General features: G+C 42.7%; 3 protein-coding genes across 4 annotated transcripts; 2 read left to right on the plus strand and 1 right to left on the minus strand.

Moving 5' to 3' along the window:
• The first annotated feature begins 10,347 nt into the window (after positions 1 to 10,347).
• LOC109148253 (BTB/POZ domain-containing protein POB1-like) lies at positions 10,348 to 14,856 on the plus strand. Of its 2 annotated transcripts, XM_019296130.1 has the most exons (7): positions 10,663 to 10,711; positions 10,758 to 10,788; positions 12,127 to 12,270; positions 12,605 to 12,726; positions 12,837 to 12,900; positions 13,263 to 13,542; positions 13,797 to 14,856. In XM_019296130.1, exons 3-7 carry the CDS (start codon positions 12,141 to 12,143, stop codon positions 14,620 to 14,622), a joined length of 1,422 nt encoding a protein of 473 aa, XP_019151675.1. In that variant the 5' UTR covers positions 10,663 to 10,711; positions 10,758 to 10,788; positions 12,127 to 12,140; the 3' UTR covers positions 14,623 to 14,856. The 2 variants fall into 2 exon arrangements, with proteins under 2 accessions (XP_019151674.1, XP_019151675.1); XM_019296129.1 differs by having other exon boundaries at positions 10,348 to 10,788.
• A 2,591-nt stretch (positions 14,857 to 17,447) lies between these two features.
• On the plus strand, positions 17,448 to 18,683 carry LOC109148254. Its single transcript, XM_019296131.1, has one exon. It carries the CDS (start codon positions 17,745 to 17,747, stop codon positions 18,618 to 18,620), a length of 876 nt encoding a protein of 291 aa, XP_019151676.1. The 5' UTR covers positions 17,448 to 17,744; the 3' UTR covers positions 18,621 to 18,683.
• A 3,681-nt stretch (positions 18,684 to 22,364) lies between these two features.
• Positions 22,365 to 24,302, minus strand: LOC109148149 (6-phosphogluconate dehydrogenase, decarboxylating 2, chloroplastic-like). Its single transcript, XM_019295964.1, has one exon. The coding sequence runs from the start codon at positions 24,068 to 24,070 to the stop codon at positions 22,589 to 22,591; it is 1,482 nt and encodes a 493-aa protein (XP_019151509.1). The 5' UTR covers positions 24,071 to 24,302; the 3' UTR covers positions 22,365 to 22,588.
• Positions 24,303 to 24,650: the final 348 nt, after the last annotated feature.

A 24,650-nucleotide genomic window follows, 5' to 3' on the forward strand; every position in this document is an offset into this window, starting at 1 on the left:
GTTGGTGATCGAGCCACTTCCAGCGCCTGGGGCCGTGACAATAACTTCATCTCTTTCTCCCCCAGTCTTGCCAGCGACGGACCTGGCTGTGCCTACTGACGTGCCTCTACAAACAGAAGACCCTTCGACCGCTCTTCCAGCTGGACCATCGGCGGATGAGCAAGTCGAGGGGGATGAAGCGGCAACATCTCCTTCCTTAGCTTAGGTTTTTCGTAGCTTTATCTTTTGTAAGGGTCGGTCCTCCCTTTGGACTTTTATTAATGAAAACTTTTCTTTTGGCTTTCAGATCTCTTCGCTTTGCACTTTCTTCTGAACCAGCATAATTTCCCCATCTTTCGTGTCTTGGGGCTTTTCTTGCCGAGTCCCTCAGTCGAGGCGACTTCGTATGCTTCTCATTTTTTGAAAATATTTAAGGGTGGATGCCCTCGTGCTTCCATTATTTCTCTCTTTTCTTGCCGAGTCCCTCAGTCGAGGCGACCCTTTAGGCTTTTTCTATATCAGAAACAGTTAAGGGTCAGTGCCCCGTCGTTTCTCTCTTTTCTTGCCTAGTCCCTCAGTCGAGGCGACCCTTTAGGTTTTTTTCTATCTCAGAAACAGTTAAGGGTCAGTGCCCCGTCGTTTCTCTCTTTTCTTGCCGAGTCCCTCAGACGAGGCGACCCTTTAGGCCTTTTCTATCTCAAAAACAGTTAAGGGTCAGTGCCCCGTTGTTTCTCTCTTTTCTTGCTAAGTCCCTCAATCGAGGCGACCCTTTAGGCTTTTTCTATCTCATAAATAGTTAAGGGTCAGTGCCCCGTCGTTTCTCACTTTTCTTGTCGAGTCCCTCAGTCGAGGCGACCCTTTAGGCTTTTGCTTTCTCAGAAACAGTTAAAGGTCAGTGCCCCGTTGTTTATCTCTTTTCTTGCCGAGTCCCTCAGTCGAGGCGACCCTTTAGGCTTTTTCTATCTCAGAAACAGTTAAGGGTCAGTGCCACGTCGTTTCTCTCTTTTCTTGCCGAGTCCCTTAGTCGAGGCGACCCTTTAAGCTTTTTCTATTCTCAAAAGTGGCCCCAGGATACGGAAAGGTAACAAATATTTATTCAAAGCCGCGTTAAACCAGTACACGTGGCTAACCTTTTATTGGTAGTACTTTTTTAAGTGGATCACATTCCAAATTCGATCGATGGGCTCCCCTTCTAGGGTCTCCAACTTGTAGGTTCCTGCTTGAACTACGACAGCTATTTGGTAGGGTCCTTCCCACTTGACTGCGAACTTTCCCCCTTCCGTGGGTCGGCTAGCCTGTCGATCGTGCAAAACAAGGTCCCCCCACTTGGAAAGTTAGGGGTCAGATTCGCTTGTCACGATACCTCTTGACAGCCTGCTGGTATTCCACCATGCGAGCGTGCGATGCCTCTCTCCGTTCTTCCAGGAAATTCTTCTCGATCCTGAGGCTCTCCTCATTTCCTTCATCGGTGTAATGACGAACCCTGTGAGTGGGCTCGATGACCTCTATGGGCACTTTCGCTTCAAAGCCGTATGCTAACGAGAACGGGCTCTTGCCAGTAGCTCGCCTCTGGGTGGTGCGATACGCCCACAAGACCCGGTCCAACTCATCGGCCCAATTGCCTCCCACATCATCTAACTTTTTGCGAATACCATCCACAATGGTGCGGTTCACGTTTTCGACCTGTCCGTTGGCTTGAGGATAAGCAACCGATACCTTGGTATGTCGAATGCTGTGTCGACGATAGAAGTCCGCGAAGGGTTGACAATCAAACTATCGACCATTGTCACTGACTAGGTGTTCGGGCAATCCAAAACGACAAATCACTTTTTTCCATAAGAAGCGTTGGCACTGATACTCCACCCACTTGGTGAAACGACCATTGTTACGAGAGGCTCAGTCTCCACCCACTTGGTGAAATAATCGATGGCCACCATACAGAACCTGAAACGCCCAGGGGCGACCGGTAGAGGGCCCAGCAAGTCGATTCCCCACTTAGCGAACGGGATGGCAGTGGCGACCGGAGTGTAGAAGGTGGCTGGTCGAGTATCCTTCCGGGCGAATGCCTGGCATACAGTGCACTTGGCTATCCAGTCGACGCAGTCTCTCATCATGGTGGGCCAATAATATCCTTGGACGACTAACTTGCGTGCTAGGGTGTGAGCACCCTAATGAGCCGCACATAGATGGGCCTCGTCCATTATTCTCTCCGCCTCCGGTCGGAGCAGGCACTTGAGGAGAGGTCCCCCGAATGACAGTTTGTACAGCTGCCCATCCACGATCTCAAAGGAAGGGGCTTTTCTCCGGACTCGGGAGGCGACAATGAGGTCGTCAGGCAATTTTCCCTCTTCCTTGTAACGCAGTATGTCTTCGATCCAGAACATTTCTGGGTTCTTGTCGTGGTCCCAATCCAGGGTCCTCACCTGTTGAATTTCTTCACTCGGCTCCTCGATGCTGGGTGAAGTAGATCCCTTTCTGACAGATTCTTAGGGGATCTGGCATCCCTTCCAAGGCGATTTTTGACAAGATGTCGGCTTATGTGTTGTCGGCTCGGCAGTTGTGTTCTATCTCATGTGCGACGAACCCTTTCAACAACTCCACGGTCTTTTCCTTATACCATACTAGCTGGGTGCTTTTAGCTTCACAGGTTCTGGATACTTGCCCTACCACAAGGCGCGAGTCCGTCTTAATACGTAAGCGGTCGACCCCCAAGACTTTAGCGAGTCTGATGATGCCTCCCAGCACAGCTTCATACTCTGCTTCATTGTTGGATGCTCGAAATTGATAGCTCAGAGCATAATATAATCGAAATCGTCTCAGGGCGGCCAGTCGACCGGTCAATCTTTGTAGGTCCATGATGGTTCTGGGGGGTTGCATATCCATGATAGCTTGGACCTTCTCAGGGTTCGGCTCAATACCCCTCTTCGTTACCATGTATCCCAGAAATTTTCCTCCTTGCACGGCAAAAGCGCACTTTTTGGGATTAAGCCGCAGGTTATACCTAAGCATCACCTGAAAGCACTCGGCCAGGTCTTGGGCATGACCCTACTCTTTCGGGTTTTTGATCAACATGTCATCAACGTACGCCGCCATAGACTTCCCTAACAAACCCTGGAACAACCGAGCGACCATTCGGGTGTAGGTAGCCCCCGCGTTCTTGAGCCCGAAAGGCATCACCTGGTAGCAGTATACACCGTCGGGGGTGATGAAGGTTGTCTTCTCCTCGTCAGATTTGTGCATGTAAATCTGATGATAGCCTCGGAAGGCTTCCATAAAGCTCAACAGGGCCGACCTTGCAGTTTCGTCGATCCTGGGTAGAGGAAAAGGATCCTTCGGACAGACCTTATTGAGGTCGGTGTAATCCACGCACATTCTCCAGGCCAGCGGCTTTGGCACTAGCACCGCGTTGGCCAACCAATATGGATATTTTACCTCTCGGATGTGACCGGCAGCCAACAACGTGCTGATTTCTTTTTTCACAAATTCTCTTCGGTCGTTGGCTAGGTATCGCTTTTTCAGGATCATGGGCCGGTGGCCGGGATCTAATGCGAGTCGGTGAGAGATGATGGAACCGTCCACTCCCGGCATGTCTTCCGACCCCCAGGCGAAGACTCGACGATTTTCTCGGAGCACGCGTACAACTTCTGTTCGTACCTCCTCCCTGAGGCCGACTCCGATTCTTACCCACCTTTCCGGTCGGACCAGATCAATCTCTATTTCCTCTAACTCTACGACTGGTTCAGGACGGGGTGGCATCGCTTTCTTTGTGGTCCGCTTAGTGATTTCATGCACCCTCATTTCTCGTTTTCCCATTCCTCGGCAGGCCTGCAGGTAGCATTCGCGGGCGACTCTTTGATCGCAGCGTACTGCGCCCACTCCAGTCGGCGTGCGAAACTTCATGCATAAATGCTTGATGGAGATCAACGCTCCCAAGTCCTCCAGGCCGGGTCGTCCGAGAATGGCGTTGTGGGAGCAGGCTAAGTCAACCACGATAAACTTCATATCCAACTTTTGTACGTTGGGATAACTGCCGACCTCGACTGGCAAGGTAATGGATCCTTCGGCCTCTATAGAGTCTCCCGTGAAGCCAGCCAGGGGTGTCTTCACTAGGGTCAGCCGCTCCCGTGCTAGGCCCATCTTGGTGAAGGTCTCCAGATACAAGATGTTGACACTACTCCCGGTGTCTACCAGGATTCGTCGAAGGACCACCCCATTCACATCCATCGCAATTACCAAGGCGTCGCGGTGCGGTGTCTGGCCAGTCGGTAAATCCTTATCCGTGAAGGTTATGGGCTCCCTGCATGCTTTTTTCGGGTTACCTTCACGCCCATATACTGTCCCCACATACAACTGCCGGGTCGAGGTCTTGCGAGTGTTAGAGGAGTTTCCTCCTTCAGGTCCGCCAACTATCATATTAATGACCTGCTTCTGTCTCCACTGAGCCTCGTCTTCTTCGGATGCCAGCTGCTTGCCGCGGTTTATCTCAGCCGACCCAGAGGGGTCGCCGTCTTCCTTGGCCTGAGACGTAGATCTTCGGCGCCACTGATTAGGGGGCGACATACCTTGCTGGATGATCCCCTCCATAATCTTTTTCAGGCAGTAGCAATCTTCCGTGTTGTGGGTGTAAGTTTTGTGGTAGCGATAGTACTTGGATGGCTTACCCGGGTCAGCAGTCGCCGTATGCTCGCTGGGCGGAGGCGGCGGGGGCGGCGCTACCACTTGTACCTCATGCACTGGGTGTTGGGGGGTCGGCCGATGAGTACTGGCTCTGTCGTATACGCGTGATACTCCTGTCGCCTAGGCGGATCCTGATGTCTTTCTTTCACGTCTGCTCGGGTTCGTTTCCCTCCAGAGGCTCCTCCGACCTCACGTTGTCGCTTGTATTTCATCGATTGCTCAGTGTTGGCTCGCTTGTTGGCCATGTGAATGGCTTCCACGTACGTGGCTGGCCGGTTATCCCGCAAGTCTCAATACAACTGACCGGATCGGAGTGACTCGATGAAAAATGTTAGGGCGGTCTGATCCTCGACCTCTTCGATGGACTGGATTTCCTTCTGCCACCGAGCTAAGTACGCTTTGAGGGAATCACCCTCGTCTTGGTGAATGTCGCTAAGATGTGTCAGGTCTTTCTGTGGTTTTATGTTGGCAGCATAGTGACTCATAAAACGGTCGGCCAACTCCTCGAAGCTGCGGATCGTTCCCGGGGGTAAGGCAACGAGCCATCTCTGGGCCGATCCCTTCAGAGTCGGCAAGAAGGCGCGATACATGACAGGGTCCTTGACCCCTAGAACTTGCATTTTTGCCTGGTAGCTCAAGAGGTGTTTGCGGGAGTAGCCCGACCCGTCGAAAGTAGCTTGCTCTGGAAACTTGAAGTCACCGGGTATCCTGTATGCCATGATTTCAGCTGAGAAGGGCAAGGCAGTGAGTAATGTCCGACCTGGAGACTTGGTTCTGCCTTCCACTTGTTCCTTCAAATTGCGCAACTCCTGAGCCAGGTAAGTCACTTTGCCGGAATTCCTGGTATGATTTCTTGTGGACTCGGTACTCTCCCCGGCTTGCGACTCGGCTTGCCGTTCTTCGTTGCGGGGGGGCCTCTCGGTTCGTCGCCCCTGAGTTCTGGTTCTCCTGGTATGAGTTCTCTCTCGAACGGCCTCACGATTCCGTTGGCCTGTTCGCGCGCGACTGGGTTCTCCTCTACCCAGCCGCTCTTTCGCCGATCGACACGTCGCGTTTGGGTCCAGTCTCGAATGTACCGACCGAGCTGGCGGATCTTCTACTCTTCGATCCTCTCGCCCGCCTCTATCAGACCTTTGGGGCGGGTGCTGGTTTTGCGGCTGCGGATTCGGCGGTCGGGAGACCTATGACTCTCTCATTTCCCGAGTCTGCACGGCTACAGCGCGAGCAATGAACTGGATCTGTTCGGGAGTGAGGGGTATTATCCATGGAGGCTGGTTTTGAGGCGCCGAGTCATCTCCCTGGCTCTGCGAATTCCGTTGGTTCAACTGGTCTCTCAGGTCTGCTTCCGGCACGCCATTTCGACCAGAGGGGTGACTTCGTTCCTCAGTCATTTCTTAAGACATTGTTTTTGCTCGCTCGTCTCTCTACTCTGTCTCCGACTCTTCTCTCGATGCACAAGAACGACCGTAACCTTTCGTTACGATTCCCACAGACGACGCCAATGTTGGTTTTAGGTTTTTTGGGCCTAGGGAGGTCCAACACAACCGTAGTTGGTGGATTCACCTTTCAAAAATAGAAGGGAATAATAGCTCTTGTGAATATGTGTATGTATTCTCTTGGCATGAACCGGTCGTCCCCTTTACAGTTTCTGATGAGCGCTTTTATAGTGGGTCTCCTTGGAATCCATTAAAGCATACATTTAAGGCCATAAATTGGCCCAGTAATTCTCTTTTAACCCTTAGGCCCGTTAGGCGGCCGTTAGTGGGCCTCCCAACGTCTCTTTGCCCGTATCTTCAAAGCAGCCTCTTAAATGCTCCAGCGGTCTCTTGGCACTCGCGCCGACTGAGTACTCGCGCCAACCTCAGGGTCGAGCTGACTTCTTGGCTCGATCCATGGTTCTCTTGGGCCTTCCTTCTTTTGGGCTTGGCCCCTCCTCTTCGGGCCGCTCTTATTTTTGGGCTTCTTCTCTTCTTCCCAGGTTTTGGGCCCGGGGTCCACATCCCATCAGCAGCCATTTTATATTTACTTGAACACTACATTTAAAAAAAAAAAGTTAATTTTGATGGGCCCCTGCCTAACCCCGTGGGCTTAAGGCGGGGCGGGGCATGTTGTCCCATCTTAGGCCCGCATTTTGGCAGGCCCGTCCTGCCAGCCAGCTTTGATAACTCTACTTTCTACCTTCATTTCATAGAGAGTCAGACGAGTAGACAACGACGCCATCACAGTCCACATAGAATCTACGGCAACGTTGGCACCCATCTAGGCGTCTACAGTGAGTCATCCTCCAGTCGCAGACCACACAGAGCCACATACCTCGTCTCCTCTTGTAACACCCCCAAAATTCCTACTTACGAGCCTAGTATAATTCATACACTTAGAGGTAGATATAACGACATAAACCTTGAATTAGAAAAATAAAGTCGAGAATCTAAACATCATAGGGGATGCTACTGCCGTAGCTACCCACACTAGGGTGACCACAAGGCTAAACGTCTAGAGTCAAAGCTCATCATTTAACAAAATAAGGGTACACACCAATCCAGGTGTCTACACACCAACAAAACAGACAAGTAATCTAAGGCTACATCAAGATTAAAATCCATATGTATCCAAAATAAACGACATAGTGATAGGGCAAAGGATGAGACTACATGCTAGGAGCTAGAACCAAACTAAAAGATGTTATCTATCTAACTCCTCAAAGCGTGCTCTCATGCAAAACATTATTTCAAACCTGAAAAGGGTTTTTTAAAAAACAAGAAAAAAGCAACCCGTTAGCATGAAATGCTAAGTATTAACCACTCAACCCTGTAAAATAAGTATAAATATATAAGTTTTGGAAAATGTATAGTTTATCCATCATCAAGTAGCATATACCAAGCAACTTCACAATTAAGTATGAAATATAGATATGAGTAAGCATACATACGTATATGTATACATACATATATATATATATATATATATATATATATATATATATATATATGCAACTCACACTACACTAGTATGCAAATATTAAATACATATCAAGTGTACATGCTTAAATGCAAAGCTATGAGAACGGTTGCAAAAGGGTAATTAATATTAAGAGTAAAAGACATTTTTGGTCCTACACTTATAGTGACACAGACAATTTTAGTTCTCTATAAAAAATTTAGACAATTTATTGACACTTATTGTGACGAGGACAATTTTAATCCTCCGTCTACATTTTCGTTAGATGGTTGTTTGAGAGGAGGGTATTTGCGTCATTTCATGATGTTTGCTTCTCTTTATTCCATCTTTGCGTTATTCCCTCTTCTCGACTTCTCCAACGCCGACATTTTCCCCTCCTCTACCGTAGACGGTTCGTCAGACCTTCACCACCTCCTCATTCACTCCGCCGAGACCACCTCTTCCCCTGCCGACAACTACTTCTTCAACCCCCACTCCTCCGCCGACTTCACCCACGACCTTTGCGTCCCAGTAAGTACTCTCTGCGATGAAAAACACAAGAGTTTGAAAAACAATGTGGATCTTCTTGACGATCGCGATGGTGGAGGCGGAGCCGGCAAGGTGTCGGCAGCAAAGTTGTGTTTGATTTGCCTTGAAACTGTGAATCGTAAGGGGATAGATCTTGGGCTAAGCTTCAATGTGGTCATGAATTCCACCTGGGTTAGTTCAATTTTGAGCACCTTGCTATCTGATTTTGTAATTGAAGTTTGGAATTTTCGAGATCCGATTAATTGCTCTGTAGAAATTGAAATTTGATCTTTTGAGATGCTTTGTCATTTTATGTTATGTTAGGCTGAATTAAGTGGCCAATATGCTTTGTGATTTTTAGTTGAGCAATCATGTTTATGGATTTATGTGATTGGTGGGATGAGGATGATCACACATTGACTTTGATAGATTTTCCCTTAGAATTTCCAAGTAAAAAATTATTCTTGATTTTTCTGTGGCTTTACTAGATGAGATTCTTTGCTTTGAGGTTTTTGTGATTCTGTACTCTCTTAAGCTGTGGGTTCTAAATTAAATGTTTCTGGTGGCAACTATTAGTATAGAAGTGTAACCAACAGGTTTATATAGCCAGCACATTGGATATATGCATGAAATTTCATTGAGGGCAGTCATAAATAATACTAAAGAAGGGTTGTATTTAAGCTTGATGTGCTTTGTAATTGGTCATTTGATATCCATGTCAAAATGGTAGGAGAAAGTGCAGCATTGCACTAGCTGGTTCAGGCATAGCAACCTAAATTTTATGAGGAGGTTGAACTGTTCAACACAAATTTTAGCTTTAATGTTTTATTATTCATTAAACGTAGAGTTAAATGTAAGAATCTTGTTATCTCAAGTAGGTCTGACTGTAACATATATTTGGAGGTTAGGTCTCAATTTGAAGCATCTATGTGGCACAACAACAACATTTTCACTCTTTCTTTATTAAACAGCTTGCGGTGTACGTCATAACTCATGTTGTACGTCATAACTCATGCTTGCGGTGTACGTCATAACTCATGATACCACTTTGTCGATCAACTAAGTTAGTTCCATTTGGACTCTTACATCATCTGAGCCATTCACAAGTGTTCGATCGCCTTTTATTCCTTTCGAATTTTCACGTAAAATATCTTGTATCATTACTTCTTTTGCATAATCTATCCCTGCTAAATAAGTTGACTAGAATTAATTTGCATTATCAGTAGGGCTAGAAATAGGCTAGGGCCCTTCATAGGGGCCTAAGGCTCGACCTATTTAAGGCCTGCATAAGCCAAGCTTGTTTAGTAAAAAGGTCAGGCTTGGGCCTATTTTGAAGCCTATTAAATTAAACAGGCCAGACCTATTTATACCAAGTTCGGCCTTCAGGCCTATAGGCCTAGCCTATTTACGCACATATATATAATTTATTTGTAATATTAAGTTAGTATATATTCTATTTTATACTTAATATATTTTTATATTTACAATATAATTCCAAGTATATATAATTATCAAACCCTAACCCTCCACCTTCAAAATCGCATTCTAAATTCTGATTTAACTATAAACATTGTTGTTAATCCTATTATAAATTTTCTTATTGTTTAATTGTTCTTACTTTTAAATATTTAATGAAGTGTCACGATTTAATTATGTGAGTTTTGTTAACTATTTATGAGATTATATAGGATGACAATCAATAGTACAATTGAATTCATTCCTAAACAAGTTTACAAGCATGTTGAAGTTGTAACTTGTTTTATTTTATTTTATATATGTTTTAATATTATTATGTTTGCATTGTGGCGATATACTTATGTAATTATATATTAATTTTGTATTAGCTAGGTATATTTCATAAATTATTTAGAAATACTTATTAAATTTTTTTAAAAGACTTAATATATAGGTTTTAAATGTGCTCAAAGCAGAACTTACTTTAAACCTTTTTAATGGCCTACATATTAAACAAGCTTTTAAAAAGGCTTCAGGTCAGGACTAATTATAGGCTCATGAACCTAACAAAAGCCTACATACAGGTTTAGGCTCAGGTCCAAGCCTTAAATTTTTGTAACAAGCCCAAGCCTAATATTTTAAAGCTCGGCTAGGCTAGGCTCGGCTCTACCTATTTCCGCCCCTAATTATCAAGTATTTTATGAGTAAAATTTGTTGTGAGGAATAAATGGGATAAAAATAAAGACATTATTCAGAATTAGTCCAAATTAAGGAACCTACAACTCACCATTACCAGCACGAAACCCGACAAGAATTGTAACCATTTTCGAACTAACCCTCGGAATCCGAATGCCAACCACCCCATCCCTGGAAAACCCAATACCCGCTTTGGGTTCTCTTCCTCATCCTCATTTGTAGTACTTTGTGTAAAGTTTTGTAGTCATTATCCGTGTATGAAAAATCAAAACTCGGAACTGTTTGATCAGCGGCCGATAATGGACTTCGATTTTTCTCCCTCCAGTCACCGTGGGTCGGCTTCCGACGCCAACTTCGCTTTCGCCTTCAACGACAGCAATTTCTCCGACCGGACCCTGAGGATTGAGATTCTGCCCGACTTGCCCGGCTCCAAAACTGGGGGTGAGAGCTTTAGCAGCGTGGTGGATTGGGCGCGCAAACGCAAGCGGCGCAGAGAGGAAATCAATAAGGATAATCGTTAGTTTTCCCATATCTTTCTTTAGGGCTAATAATTCTTTTTAATTTCTTGAATGCATTTGTGTTTTCTTACAATGTGATGTGAATTTTGCAAATTGGAAATCAAAGATTGAATGTTTGTTTCCCATTGGCATTTTATATAACTTAGGGACGTTCTTAGTTTTACATGAAATTTGGGTTTTTGAATTTTGCTCACATCAATGGCAGAGATGACATGGTGCAACTTTTGGTTTTGTTAGTTTGGTGTTAGGGTTCTGTTGCTTTAGCTGTCATGGAACTTATTGAATTCTTAGTTTCTGGATATGATGATCACTTAATGGAAACAATCCTAGGCATCCCATTTGCTACTTAGATCTTGGTAGCCAATTGTACTTGAGTATATCAGCCCTTTTTGGGAGCCTAGTACTCATGATACCTTAGGCTTCCTATATATATATATATATTTGCGTTCAAATGAGATCATGCCTTAAGTGAGAACGTGAGAACTGTATGAGTGCACACAATCTACTACACGGCACACGCAACTACTCCGGGGTCTCCACCGTTATCTGGGCATGCCTAGGAGTAGTTGGCTTGCATTCATGTCGTAGATTGTGTGCACTCAGGTCTCAGGCAGTAGTAGACAGGTGCTCACCTAAGGGTGGTTTTCATGGGAGCGCAAGCCTATATATATATATATATATATATCAGAGACATAGTTCTAAATCATTTGGCTATAAAGGTAAATGTACTTTGATTTGTCACCTTTGGCTAATGGATAATATACTTGGCTGTTTGAAAACGTATCATTTGTCATTTAACCAATAAAGGAATATGTCTCAATTTATTTTAGCTTTTTTGAGTAATTAACATGTTGCTTAAGGGCATCCACAATAGTGGATTTTGGAAGGTTTTTGCAGGTTTTAAAGCTTAGGTGGAGGAAATAGAAATAGGAGAGAGAGTGTTCAACGTTCTTGCAGGAGATCCTTGGTTTTTGCAGGAATAGTGGGCCCCACCAGAAAAAACAAAGAAGCTCCCTGGTGCGCGTGAGGCTCACCAGGAGCGCCTAGTAGGGCGTGTGCATGCCACGCGCCTGCTTGGCGCGTTAATGCAAAGAACTTTTTTTTTTTCTTTTTTTTTTTTTCATATTTTGTTTTGATTTTTTTTCCCTTTTTCCTAGTCACACCTGCAAAAACTCCTTAAAATCTATGCCTATTGGGGATGCTCTAACATATGCACACTCTGTTTATTTTGTTCCTGACGTCGTGTGCATTTATTTGTTGGCTTTTTGACATGTCACTTATTCTTTGATACTTGATATGTGTAACTTAAATGATTTATCTCTCTTTTATGCGTTAGCTGTGGATGAGCTTATGCGTCGTGAAGAGCAGGGTTTGAACTGTAATGTGCTGGATACTGAAGATGGCCCTGTCTATGATGAGGAAGCTGTGGCAATGGTTGAGGAAACACCATCAAGGACTGGAATCATGATAAATGACCCGGGTTTGCACTTTCTTTACTGTTTTGACTTATTTTAATTTAATGGTGTTCTTTTCATTCTGTATCAATCAAGAGCTCTAATGATTTTAGCTTTTAGGTTGGGGGGGAGGGGGGGGGGGGAGTGGGGCTTGACTGGGTAAAATATTCCAATCCCCAATACCCCAAGGAATCTGAAAGGTCAAAATATTTGATTTTGTAGCAATCAAGCTTTTGCTTTATATATATATATATATATATATATATATATAGCCTGTAAAATGCAATTTTCTGATTTATGCTGGTTAACTATTAGTCTATTGTGTAGTTTTAATTCCTAATAAGATAGATGGTTTTGTAGTTGCTGAAGCTACTGAGGGCAATGATCCATCCTTGAACACAAACAGCTCAAATGTCCTTCATGTTAAAACAATACACATCAGTTCTCCAATCTTGGCAGCAAAAAGCCCCTTCTTTTACAAGGTTAGAAGTCTCTAGTGCAGTTTTTCTGTTTTTTTGTTCCTGTGTTTTTGTTTTTGTTTCTGTTTCTTGTTCTCATTTCCTTTTCCGCTACCTGTAATTTTCTTATGTAGTTATTCTCGAATGGTATGTCAGAGTCCGATCAACGGCATGTAACTCTACGTATCCATGCCTCTGGTAAATGCAACAAATATTAACTAGTGGGTCTTTATATTTTTCGTCTAGATGAGATTTTGGACCATTTCATCTTCATATCCTTTTATTTTTTCGCTTGACTGGTTTCTAATTTAACAAGTTTTTATTTCTTCTTGTCTCAAAAGTCCTACATCTCTGCTTTGGCCGTTAGCATATCATAATTTGCTTAAAGAGCGACCCCTAGACAGAGAGTGAAATTTTAGGGCTTGGATTTTAGCCCTTGCTTGAGATAGTTTAGTCTTGTTCATTGATCTGGACTTTTCATTGCAAAATCTTTTTGGCATCATTGATTCATTGTTACTGTAACTATATTCGCCTCACGTTTTCATATTCGTGTGGAGCAGAAGAAGCTGCCCTCATGGATCTCCTGAATTTTATGTATAGCAATACTTTATCAACAACAACTCCTTCGGGCTTGCTTGATGTGCTGATGGCTGCTGATAAATTTGAGGTTGCGTCCTGCATGAGATATTGTAGTCGAGTATTGCGAGATCTACCCATGACATGTGAATCAGCTTTGCTCTATTTGGACCTCCCTTCTAGCGTTTTAATAGCTGCTGCTGTTCAATCTTTGACTGATGCTGCCAAGAAGTTTCTTGCTGGGCGTTTCAAAGATATAACCAAGTAAGCTTCTTTACAAAAAGGCGTTTTTTTTTTAATATAATTTAAATAATATTGAATCCTGATTGAGCAAAAAATTTGAGAAATGAGATGGAAAGAAAAAAAAAAAATGCTTCTCGGGTTTTGTCTTATGATTCTACTGTAGTAATGTGACACTTCGAGGTTGTTTATCTAAGTTTGAGATTATAATTTATTTATTGGGCCAAATTTAAATTGGTGATGGTAATTTCCTGTTTCTTTTGTTTGGCTTTAACTAGGCATCAAGAAGAGGTGATGAACTTGCCTCTTGCGGGAATTGAGGCAGTTCTATCCAGTGATAGCCTTCAGATCACTTCTGAGGATGCTGTTTATGATTTTTTATTGAAGTGGGCTCGAATCCATTATCCAAATTTAGTGGACCGACGAGAAATTTTGAGTTCACGAATTTATCGCCTCATTCGTTTCCCCTTCATGTCGTGCCGAAAGCTGAAAAAGGTCCTAAATTGCACCGAATTTTATCCTGATCTCATATCCAAGCTTGTACTTGAGGCTCTCTTCTTCAAGGCTTCATATCGGCAGCGCTCGATGGCTGTTGACGAGGCTAATGTTATGTATCATCGCTTTTTGGAGCGGGCATACAAGTACAGGCCAGTTAAAGTTCTCGAGTTTGAATCGCCCCGTCAGCAGTGCATCGTTTACCTAGATTTAAAACGAGAGGAATGCTCGAATCTCTTTCCTGCTGGTAGAGTGTATTCACAGGCTTTTCATTTAGGCGGACAGGGCTTCTTCCTCTCGGCCCACTGCAACATGGATCAACAAAACTCGTTCCACTGCTTCGGGCTCTTCTTAGGCATGCAAGAGAAAGGATCGGTTTCATTTGCGGTCGAGTATGAATTCGCAGCAAGGACGAAGCCAGGGGAGGAGTACGTCGGCAAGTATAAAGGCAACTACAAATTCACCGGTGGGAAGGCCGTTGGGTACAGGAACCTGTTTAGTATACCTTGGCCCGCATTTATAGCCGACGATAGCATTTACTTCATCAATGGAGTTCTCCACCTTCGAGCTGAGCTAACTATCCGGCCCAACGATCTACTCGGAGACTAACAAAATGAATCGTCTGACTGCTGTAATTTCTTTCCTTCTTCTATTGACTTAAGCACAGGACCCCGCAGAGCTTTACATATATGAGCTCTAATGGTGACTTTTAAAAAGCCATAAAGCTAAAAACTTTCCTTAGGATTTTTAGGTTATACAGTGACTGGTTGATGTACATCCTGCTATTATCAAATGTATGCTATGCTTACATGTATATTTGCAGAGCTTTAATCTTTTCTTTCACTGTTTGCTTTTAACCTAGCTTTGACAGCACTAACCTTCTGTATTCTGCAAATCTTTTGCACTGTTTTATGTGTTAATGATGTTTGTTAACCTGGTGTGTAAAGGTTCACTCTTTATGCACTTTGCTACTTTTAGTTGAAAACTAGAAATGTTAATGCATTCCCATTATTACTTTCTAAAAGCTACGCCATATAATTGTTGTTATGAAACCGAAAGTAAAAGGGTAAGGCAGATGAACAACAACAAAAGAGAGATAAATGTTTGGAATGACAATGATAAAATGGTCATTTCATAATTAATACTAAGCAACTAGCTTTTTTTTAGCTTTTTGGATTTTAGCTTATTGAACTAATAAGCTAATGCAATAAGTCATTTTACCGAACACTGACCAGTCAAAATTGATTGATCAACGATGTTACTAAGGAGGACTATGTAGGATCACTCCCATTTCCAATCAGCTATGTTACTAAGGAAGACCATGTAGGATCACTCCTATTTCCATTAACGGTATAGGGATAATTTTAGCACAACTCTATCTATGTTTCACCAATTGAGGCACTCCCATTTTCATTTACAGTGTAGGGATAATTCTGTCCTATAAAATTAAAGAAAGACTTCTCTAAGCACAACTCTATCTATGTTCCACCAATTGAGGCGAACAATTTCACTATCCATCCGATGGTGATAAGTCTAGTGCAAAATAATCCATTTAGCGGATTACCTTCGAAGGATCCACAAACCAACATTACTAGGTTTGTTCGGTCGTGTGGGATGTTCTGGCAAGATGGTGACGGATGAGGTTATAAGGCTCAAGCTCTTCCCATTCTCTCATTGGAGAAGCGCCAAGTGGCTTGACTCTCAAGACGTCCGCACATTGACTATTTGACTCACATACTACATTGAATTATTCTCATCTCTTTTAACATTGCAAGAGCAATTTTGTCTTATAAAATTAATAATACAATACTTTTAGCATAATGTGTAACTCTACAAAACAAAGAGAACTACATTTGAATCATTCACATCCCTCTTAACACTGCAAGGGCAACGTTGTTCTATAAAACTACTAATACAATATTTTTAGTATAATGCACAATTCTACAACACAGAGATAGATGTAACGTATTGACAACTGTCGCCACCGCCCTAAGCGGACACTATCTGACTCTTTTAAACCTTGCTCTGCTAGCATCAGCAACCAGGAGCCTCAACATATCTTCCAGAGGGGCGTCAAGAACTGGCGTTCCCATTTCTCCAGATTGACCGAGATTGACAAGAAAATCAGCACAGCTATTTCCTTCCTTCATAATGTGCGTGAAGATAACCTCCTCAAATCCTGAGACAAGGAATTTGCAATAAGTGATGAGTGATGGAAAAGTCACTAAGGTCATGGTCGTCACTCATCACCTTTGACCACACGCCACCAAGTCCAATTCCACAACTAACCACCGGAAACTCCATTCTTACCAAGTCGTAGACCCTCTCCCTTAGGTCCCACAACTCAGCAAAGAAACTATATGTGATGCTAATGTTGACCACGAAGCCTGCTATCTAGCTCCCTTGAGAATCTCATAATAACCCACCAGCGCTGGCTAAGTTCGTCAAATGCTTTTTGGCCCCATATGTATTAAGCTTAACCCAACATTCATGGGGGAGACCAGCCAACCCACATGGCTTTACCCCCATATGTTGTATTCCTTTTAGCCAAGAGTCTCATCTCTTCTGTCGCAAGAACACTAGCTGTATCAATAACCTCCTTGATATTCTTACAAACTCCATTGAACACCTTGTTGTTTCGTGCCTTCCACAACCTCCAAAGAGTGCAGGAGAATTTAACCCCCCCAAGTCGTCCCATCATTGAGCCATTCCTGACTAGAGCAATTATCCTTAATCAAGGACATAAACGGGGAGAATATCCCAGGACTAAAGGATGTTAGGCTAAGAGAAGCATGCCAACAGTCCCGTGCCGCAACACAACTCTGGAAGAGGTTATCAAGGCTCTCCTCCTCTTCCCCACACACCGGGCAATCCATGTTGTTAGCCAAGTGCCTATTGCTGTGTTCCACGTTAGTTAGAAGCTTCTCGTTGATCACGAGCCACACGAACAACTTCACTTGGAAAACTCTTCTTCCCCTCCTGAGCTGCAATTATATTAAAAGCAGAACGAATCAAAAATTTACTTGAAGACAAAGATTGTTAACAAAACTTGTCAACCGTGACAGAATTAGCCGAATCGAGATTACCCGAATACACTCAACGACAAGATTGTGCGAGAGGATATCACTGAGTTTTGACAAGTCACAATATTATACAAAACAAAGAGAACTACGTTTCAATAATTCTAACTCCTACCTCTTAACATTGCCAACAATGTTGTCCTATAAAATTATTGATACAATATTATACTATAATGCATAACTCAACAAAATAAAGAGACACTTAACCAAATAAAGAGATAGATGTAACATATTCACCGCTATAAAGATGTGTTATAAAATTAATAATACAATATTCATAGCATAAAGTACAACTCCACGAAACAAAGAGAGACCCAACTAACGTATTCGCTGGTGCACTACTACATTTGAACAATGGAGGTCCCACAAGTACAAGTCATGATGAGTGCAAACGTAAAAAGAATGGAAGCACGCGGTAGTCCCCGCATTCCATGGAGGAAGATGCCCATATCTTCATTTGGAAATTCCCATGATTAAGCTAATGGGTCCAACTTAACATAAGCATGACTTTTGTATGAGAAAACAACTCCATCTCCACCTCACCATTAATTTACTTTCCTCTTTTCATTCTACCGTTGAAAATCCCTCTCTCTCTCCATTCTCCTTCTTCATCATCATCATCTTCTTGAATTCAATGAAACCGCTCCAGCAATGGAGTCCAGTACCAACAATCTCTGGTTCTTCACCTTCTTGCTTCTCTTCTTGAAATCATCGTCTCTGGTTCACAGTTCAAACAGCAGCACTCAATCGCTGGATGTTCTGCTTCACGATCACGCCTTCAAGGCCTTGGATCATCGCCGGCCTCGTACCGGAGCTCTATACGACGCTTCCCTTCCGGCGAGCCTGGCCGGGATGAAGCTCTCAGTGGTGCGCCTGAGAAGCCGGACGCTATGGAGAAAAGGAGCCAACTTTAGCCATTTTCATATTCCGCCCAACACTCTTCCCGTCCCATACGTTCATAGGCTCATCATCGTCTACCATGATCTTGGCAACTGGTCTTCTGTCTACTTCAACGTCTCGGGCTACTCTATGATGACTCCCGTGGTCGGTTTCATGGCTTATGATTCTGATTCCATCTTCAGAAACCTTAGCCGACTCGAATTCAACACGACAGGAGAGCCAATATCGATCCAGTTCAAGGATTTAAACACGGGAATCCAGAAAAGAACAGAATGTGCCATGTTTAATGTTAGAGGAGAAGTTTCTTTGAGCAGTACAGACGCTCTAAACATTTGCTACGCAAGAGGTCCGGGACATTTCTCCATTGTGGTGCCGTACAAGAAGAGGAGGAGGATGAAAGAATGGTCTTTTTGGATGATCGGATTCGGGTTGGGAATTGTGGGGTTGGTCGTGGCCGGACTAGTTGGAAAATTCTGCATTGAAATTGTAAGAGGTAAGAGAATGTGGGAAATGGAGAAAGAAGCAGATGAAGGTGAATCCATGGATACCATTTGGATTGATGAGAGCAGAATGCCTCGTGCAACTACCACTCGAACTTATCCAGTATTAGAGAATCCAACTTTTTGATACTGTTTTTTTTTTTCCACATTTTTGTGCAGCCTAAATACATACAACCATGTTTCATATTCAGTTTTATACTGTACTAATTCATAAGCAATGCGTATAACGTACAAAAAGTTTCAGGGTGCGATTGGAAACTCCGAAAATGTCTTTCAGATTTTCAGTGTTTGGCAAGAGGGAGAAAACTGAGGTTAATAAAAAATGATGTCATAGTCAAAGAAAAATAGGCTTGTTTTGGAGTAAAATGACTTCCCTTTTTTTTGGGAAGTCATTTTCCAATACACTAATGGTATAGTGTATACATTACTATATACTATATATGTTTAACTTATAATGATAGTATATAGTGTATATATATATAGTGCGTGTATATATATATATATATATATATATACACGTACTTATTTACTTATTTATTTATATTATGGATTGGTAGGCCCGTCAGCCCGTCTAAGCTCGCGGGTTAAGCAGGGGCGGGCTAAAAAGCCCGCCAAAATACAGGCCATAAATATCAAAGCCCGCCCCACTCTTTTCGCAGGACGGGGGGTTAAGCCCATTTCGACGACTCTACGGAGAAGGATTTTATCAAAAATATTAAACAATTAAAATTTTGAAGTATTCAATTCTTTTCATTTTTCAGCTCATTTTCTGAAAAATGAATACAAAAAGACAATTTTATGTTGGGTAGGCAAACACCGGAAAGGAAAATATTTTCTGAAAAATGACTCATTTTTCAGAAAACATTTTCCAAAAGTCATTTTTTCTGCTTTTCAAACGGAGCCTTAACGTAGCACAGGTTCAGTGTCTGGTACTTCTTTCATTGAGTGCAAAATCAATTGTAATTAATTTATTCGAATAAATATTACCAACATATAAATAAATAAATAAATAAAACTAATTACAAAAGTCTTACATTGAACCGTGAATGGGTTTGGTAATCAAGTATAGTTCAGATTAAACTACATAAGGTAGATTGGTAGGTAAACTAATAACTGGAAAAAGAGACGCAATGAAAGAAGGTGAAGCCATTTTGGTTTCCCATGTAAATATGTAATTAAAGTTATGGACTTATGGGGTATATGAGCTTGTAGCATAATTACATTCTTTTTTTCTATATAATATGATATTCTCACCATTATAATACTTATTCAGAATTGCCCATTGTAATATTGTATTTTTAATTGCATTTTTTTAATTTTAAGAAATAATGTATGCCTATTGCCTATAATCCTATATATGACAAAAAAAAAATTGTGTAAAACCGTTTCACAAATTTTTGACTATGATGCAGGTCGAATCAAGATAAAAATGTACTCCATTCGTCTCTCTTGACTATGATGCAAGTCGAATCAAGATAAAAATGTACTTCCTCCGTCTCATTTTATGTGTATGGTTTGATTAACGAGACTTGACTGAAGTTATTTTTAATCTAATTTTTCATAATATTAAGTTTAGTATTAGTATACAAAATTTATATATTTAGAAACTACACTAAAAGTACTATTAAACACAAAAATTAAATTTAAAAATGAGTAAAAAATAATAAAGAAAATAAACAAAGAAAAAAGAATTGATTTGACCAATAGTAAGTAGGATAAATAAAATAGGACAGAGTGAGTAATACTTAATATTATAGTAATCAAGAATAAAATATTGGTTACTTATAAGAGAAAGTATAATACTTTTTTTAAGAGTTAATAACTGATTTGGTCCTCCGACTATTGCGAAACTACCGATTTGGTCCTCGACTATAATTTTTACCAAATTAAATTCTCAACTATTAAAACCTTACTCGATTTAGTCCTCCGTTAAAATTCCATCCATGAGCTGTTAAATTTTAGGGCAAAAACGTAATTTCACACTCCTCTTTTCTTCTTCCCCATCTTCTGGTCTTTTCCTCCCATCGCTGCGGCCGGAAAAATCGCGGACGTGTGACGATGGAACACTAGCCACCATTCACCAACTCCAACTGAATCCAATAGTGATTAACAATAGTTTATATGACGATTTTGGCTTCCTAAATTGTTATCCATACTCACTTTGACTTCATTTTCATATGCTGATGATGGTATAAAGAAACGTTCGTTCCCGTTCGGCTTCTCCTCCGGCTGCGAAATCCCTCTGAATTGCACCTCCGACGGAGCTATATCCATCGACGGCGAATTCCCAGTCTACCAGCTAACTCCCAACACGACAATGATCAATATTCCGACGAAATGCGGGCACTGGATTGAAGCCATGAAGCCTCTGTTCGGCAAGAACTTTGCCCCCACGTACAACAACGGGGTTCTTTTGCAGAATTGTAGCTCACTGGAGTTAAAGTGTATGATCCCTTCAACAATGATCCAGACGCAATTCGAGCTCCAGGGTTGTGGGAAAGACAATATTAGTTGTTTCTCATGTTCTCCGTCATCTCCTCTGCCGCCGTCACCCTAATACGAAAGCGTTTCTTTAGATACTCAGGTGCTTGAGCTGGGGGTGGTGGCTTCAAGGGCACTGCCGGCTGAAGGGTTCACCGGAGATGGCTATCTGGGTGACTCCGGCTGCCGGAGAGGTAAAATTTGTTATTTTATTCATTTATTTACTCACTCCCAAACCAATGATTTAATGAATATTTTATACATTTTCATTTCTGGGTAGTTGCACTTTGACGAGATGGTTTGGTAATGAACATAGGAGTAGATCATCCAAGTTTGAAAATTTTGAAGAGAGAGACACAAACAGACATCATTAGTGAATGCTAAAACTAATGGGGCGCCATTTCAAATCGGAACAGACCAGAAGACGTTTGAGAAGAAAAAAGAAATGTGAAATTACTTTTTTGCCCTTAAATTTAAGAGCTCATGGATGAAATTTTAATTCAAAAGTATTATATTCTTTCTGAATAAGTAAAAAATACTTCACTTTTTTTTTGAAAATAAAATAATTAATTATTAATATTATATTTTTCAATATAAGTATTACAATTTAAAACTATTTTGCTCAAAACGATGTCGTTTTGAATGAAATAACTCATTAAAAAAAAACAATAGCTAATTCGCCTACTAGGCAGCCTAGTCTACACCTAGACGGTTAGCACCTAGACCTAGTCAGCCAGCCGCCTAGACCATAATACCACTGATTATGGTGATACACTAGGCGGCCAGCCGGCACTAGACGCTGATTTGCAACACTGCTTATCATTACTACAGTTTTAAATTTACAATAATTATACAATGAACTCACTCTTAAAAGTTTTCAATAATTATAAAATTGACCACTTATTATTATTATTATATTATATATAAGATATAAGATAAATGAAAACTGAAGAATTGAAGAAATTGCAGCCATAAACTACCAGAGAGAAGCAAAAAGTGCTGGAAATTAACAATTGACAATTAACTACAACCAAAAAGAGGGGGCTTTACCTCACATCCAGAAAAACCACTACATAGGATTGCATACCTTAAACTCAACTATAAAGTAAAGCAACATAAACAAACTTAAGGAACATCTGACAAGGAAAACAACATGGCACTTTACAGAACAACAACAATGCATCAGCTCATGCTAAATAATATCCAGCATTTCATGAATTCAAGGAATTACCTGTCCCGTTAGTAGATAATCGAATTCCAAGCACCTAATAAATGATCACAAAGTAATATATTCGCTCCTGCAACCAAGAACTAGAACTATCCAAATATAAGAAAGCAGTCCTAACTTCACAGATATAGCTACATAAACATATTGCATCCACAAAAATACGAGCTCTCTGGAATGAAATATATAGTTCTTCAATCATCAAAACCCCTATATCTATCACATTAAAAGGGCATTGCTCAATTTATTGACTGCAAAACTAAAACGACAAAAGCTAAGGAATAAAGTTCTCAACAAGAGACACCCTAAAGTCTCTGCAATAACACAATGTAGTGCAATAATGGATGGAAATGGGTAAACGATACCAAATGTAATTCGGGGCAGCTGCATTAAACCCGAGCCTTACGAGCAAGCTTCGACCACTCAGTATGGAATGCTCCCGGGCGATCAGTCCTCTCATAAGTGTGAGCCCCGAAATAGTCCCTCTGAGCCTGGACGAGGTTGGCAGGAAGCCTCGAACGCCTGTACGTGTCAAAATACTGCAAGCTTGCTGACATCCCAGGCACGCTAATCCCGTGCTGGATAGCCAGTCCCACCACTCTCCTCCATGCCGCCTGCCTCTGCACCATTTCCCTGGCGAACTCGGGGTCGACCATTAGGTTTGGCAACCCGGAGTTTCTCTGGTATGCCTTCTTGATCCTGTCCAAGAATACAGCCCTAATGATACACCCGCCTTTCCAAATCCTAGCTAGCTCGCCTAGGTTCAAATTCCATCCCTTTTCGAAGCTCTTTGCTCTCAGCAAATTCATTCCCTGAGCATAACTACAAATCTTGGAGGCGTACAATGCCTGCCTAACATCATCTATTAGTCTCTTCTTATCAACCCCACTGCCATTGATGAAACTCAAATCCTCTTTTAGCCCTTCTTTCTTGAAAATTTCGGCGGCCTCCTCTCGCTCCCCCTTTAAGCCACTCATATATCGGCTGTCCAGAGAGGCGGCTATTGTTGGGGCTGCAATAGAGAGCTCCGCAGCTTGCTGGACCGTCCATTTTCCGGTCCCTTTCATCCCGGTTTTATCCAGAATCTTATCCACGAGCTCTCCATTTCCAGTTTCTTCGTCTTTTACATTGAAAATGTCGGCGGTGATCTCGATCAAGAAGCTCTCGAGCTCTCCCCGGTTCCAGTCTGCGAAAATGTCAGCTAATTCGGGGTTCGTTAACCCGCCGACGTTCTTGAGGACATCATAGGCCTCGGATATGAGCTGCATATCGCCGTACTCGATCCCATTGTGGACCATTTTGACGAAATTACCCGACCCGCCCTCGCCGATGTAGGTGACGCAGGGGCCGTCCTCCACCTGGGCGGCGACCTTGTTGAGGATGTCCTGGACGTTGAGGTAGGCCTGGTGGGACCCCCCGGGCATGAGGGAAGGGCCGTACCGAGCTCCATCCTCGCCGCCGGAAACGCCCATGCCGAGATACAGCAAACCCTTGGCGGAGGCCTCGGAGATGCGGCGCTCGGTGTTCTCGTACCACTCGTTGCCGCCGTCGATGATGGTGTCGCCGGGCTCCATGTGCTCCGATAAGGCGGCGATGGTTTGGTCAACGGGAGCCCCCGCCTTGACGAGGATGATAACAGATCTCGGGCGCTGAATTGACAGGACGAAATCGCGGGGATTGTACTGCCCAACTAAAGGAAGCTGGCCCTCTCTCTGAGCCCGCTCCACCGTCTCGTCCACCTTGGAAGTCGTCCTGTTGTACACCGAAATTGGGAAGCCTTTCTCGGCGACGTTCAAGGCCAAGTTCTGACCCATCACGGCCAGACCCGCGAGTCCTATCCGGGACAGAGCTTGAGCGGCAGCGACTTCCATGGCAACAAAACGATGATACTGAAGAATCAGAAAATCAAGATTGAAGGAGAAAGGTTTTCAGTAATGGAGTGCAAGTATATCGGAGAAGGTTAGGTAGGTAAAGGCTTTTTAGTAATAGTGACGGACTCGTCGAGGGCGTGAAGAGGCAGCCACCAACCAAACAACCCTCTTCTCCCTAGGTTGTCGCTTCAGCTTAGGCGATGAGTTCTACACTCTACAGCTCTGTTAAACGACACCGTTCGAACTTCGAATGTTTTTTTTTTTTTTTTCCTATATCTTCCCCAAAAAGTTGAAATCTAGGGTCCTCACACTCCGGTCCAACAAAGCATCTAAAAATATATAGGGCCAAATGTCAATGTAGGATTATCTATTTTGAACATAATCTCTACATTGCCACTACCGAGACATGTACGAGTTGTTCTTCCCTTTTTGGTTTATTCAGAGAGGGCAATTTATATCGTGGATCAGAATCTACAGTGCTCACCAATACACACAATTTGACTTTATAATGTGTAGAATTTATGTTAATAATACACATACACATACACATAAATAACGATATAATGAAGACACAATCACT

The sequence above is a fragment of the Ipomoea nil genome, unplaced genomic scaffold (assembly GCF_001879475.1).
Source record: "Ipomoea nil cultivar Tokyo-kokei standard unplaced genomic scaffold, Asagao_1.1 scaffold2036, whole genome shotgun sequence".
NCBI classification, from domain to species: domain Eukaryota; kingdom Viridiplantae; phylum Streptophyta; class Magnoliopsida; order Solanales; family Convolvulaceae; genus Ipomoea; species Ipomoea nil.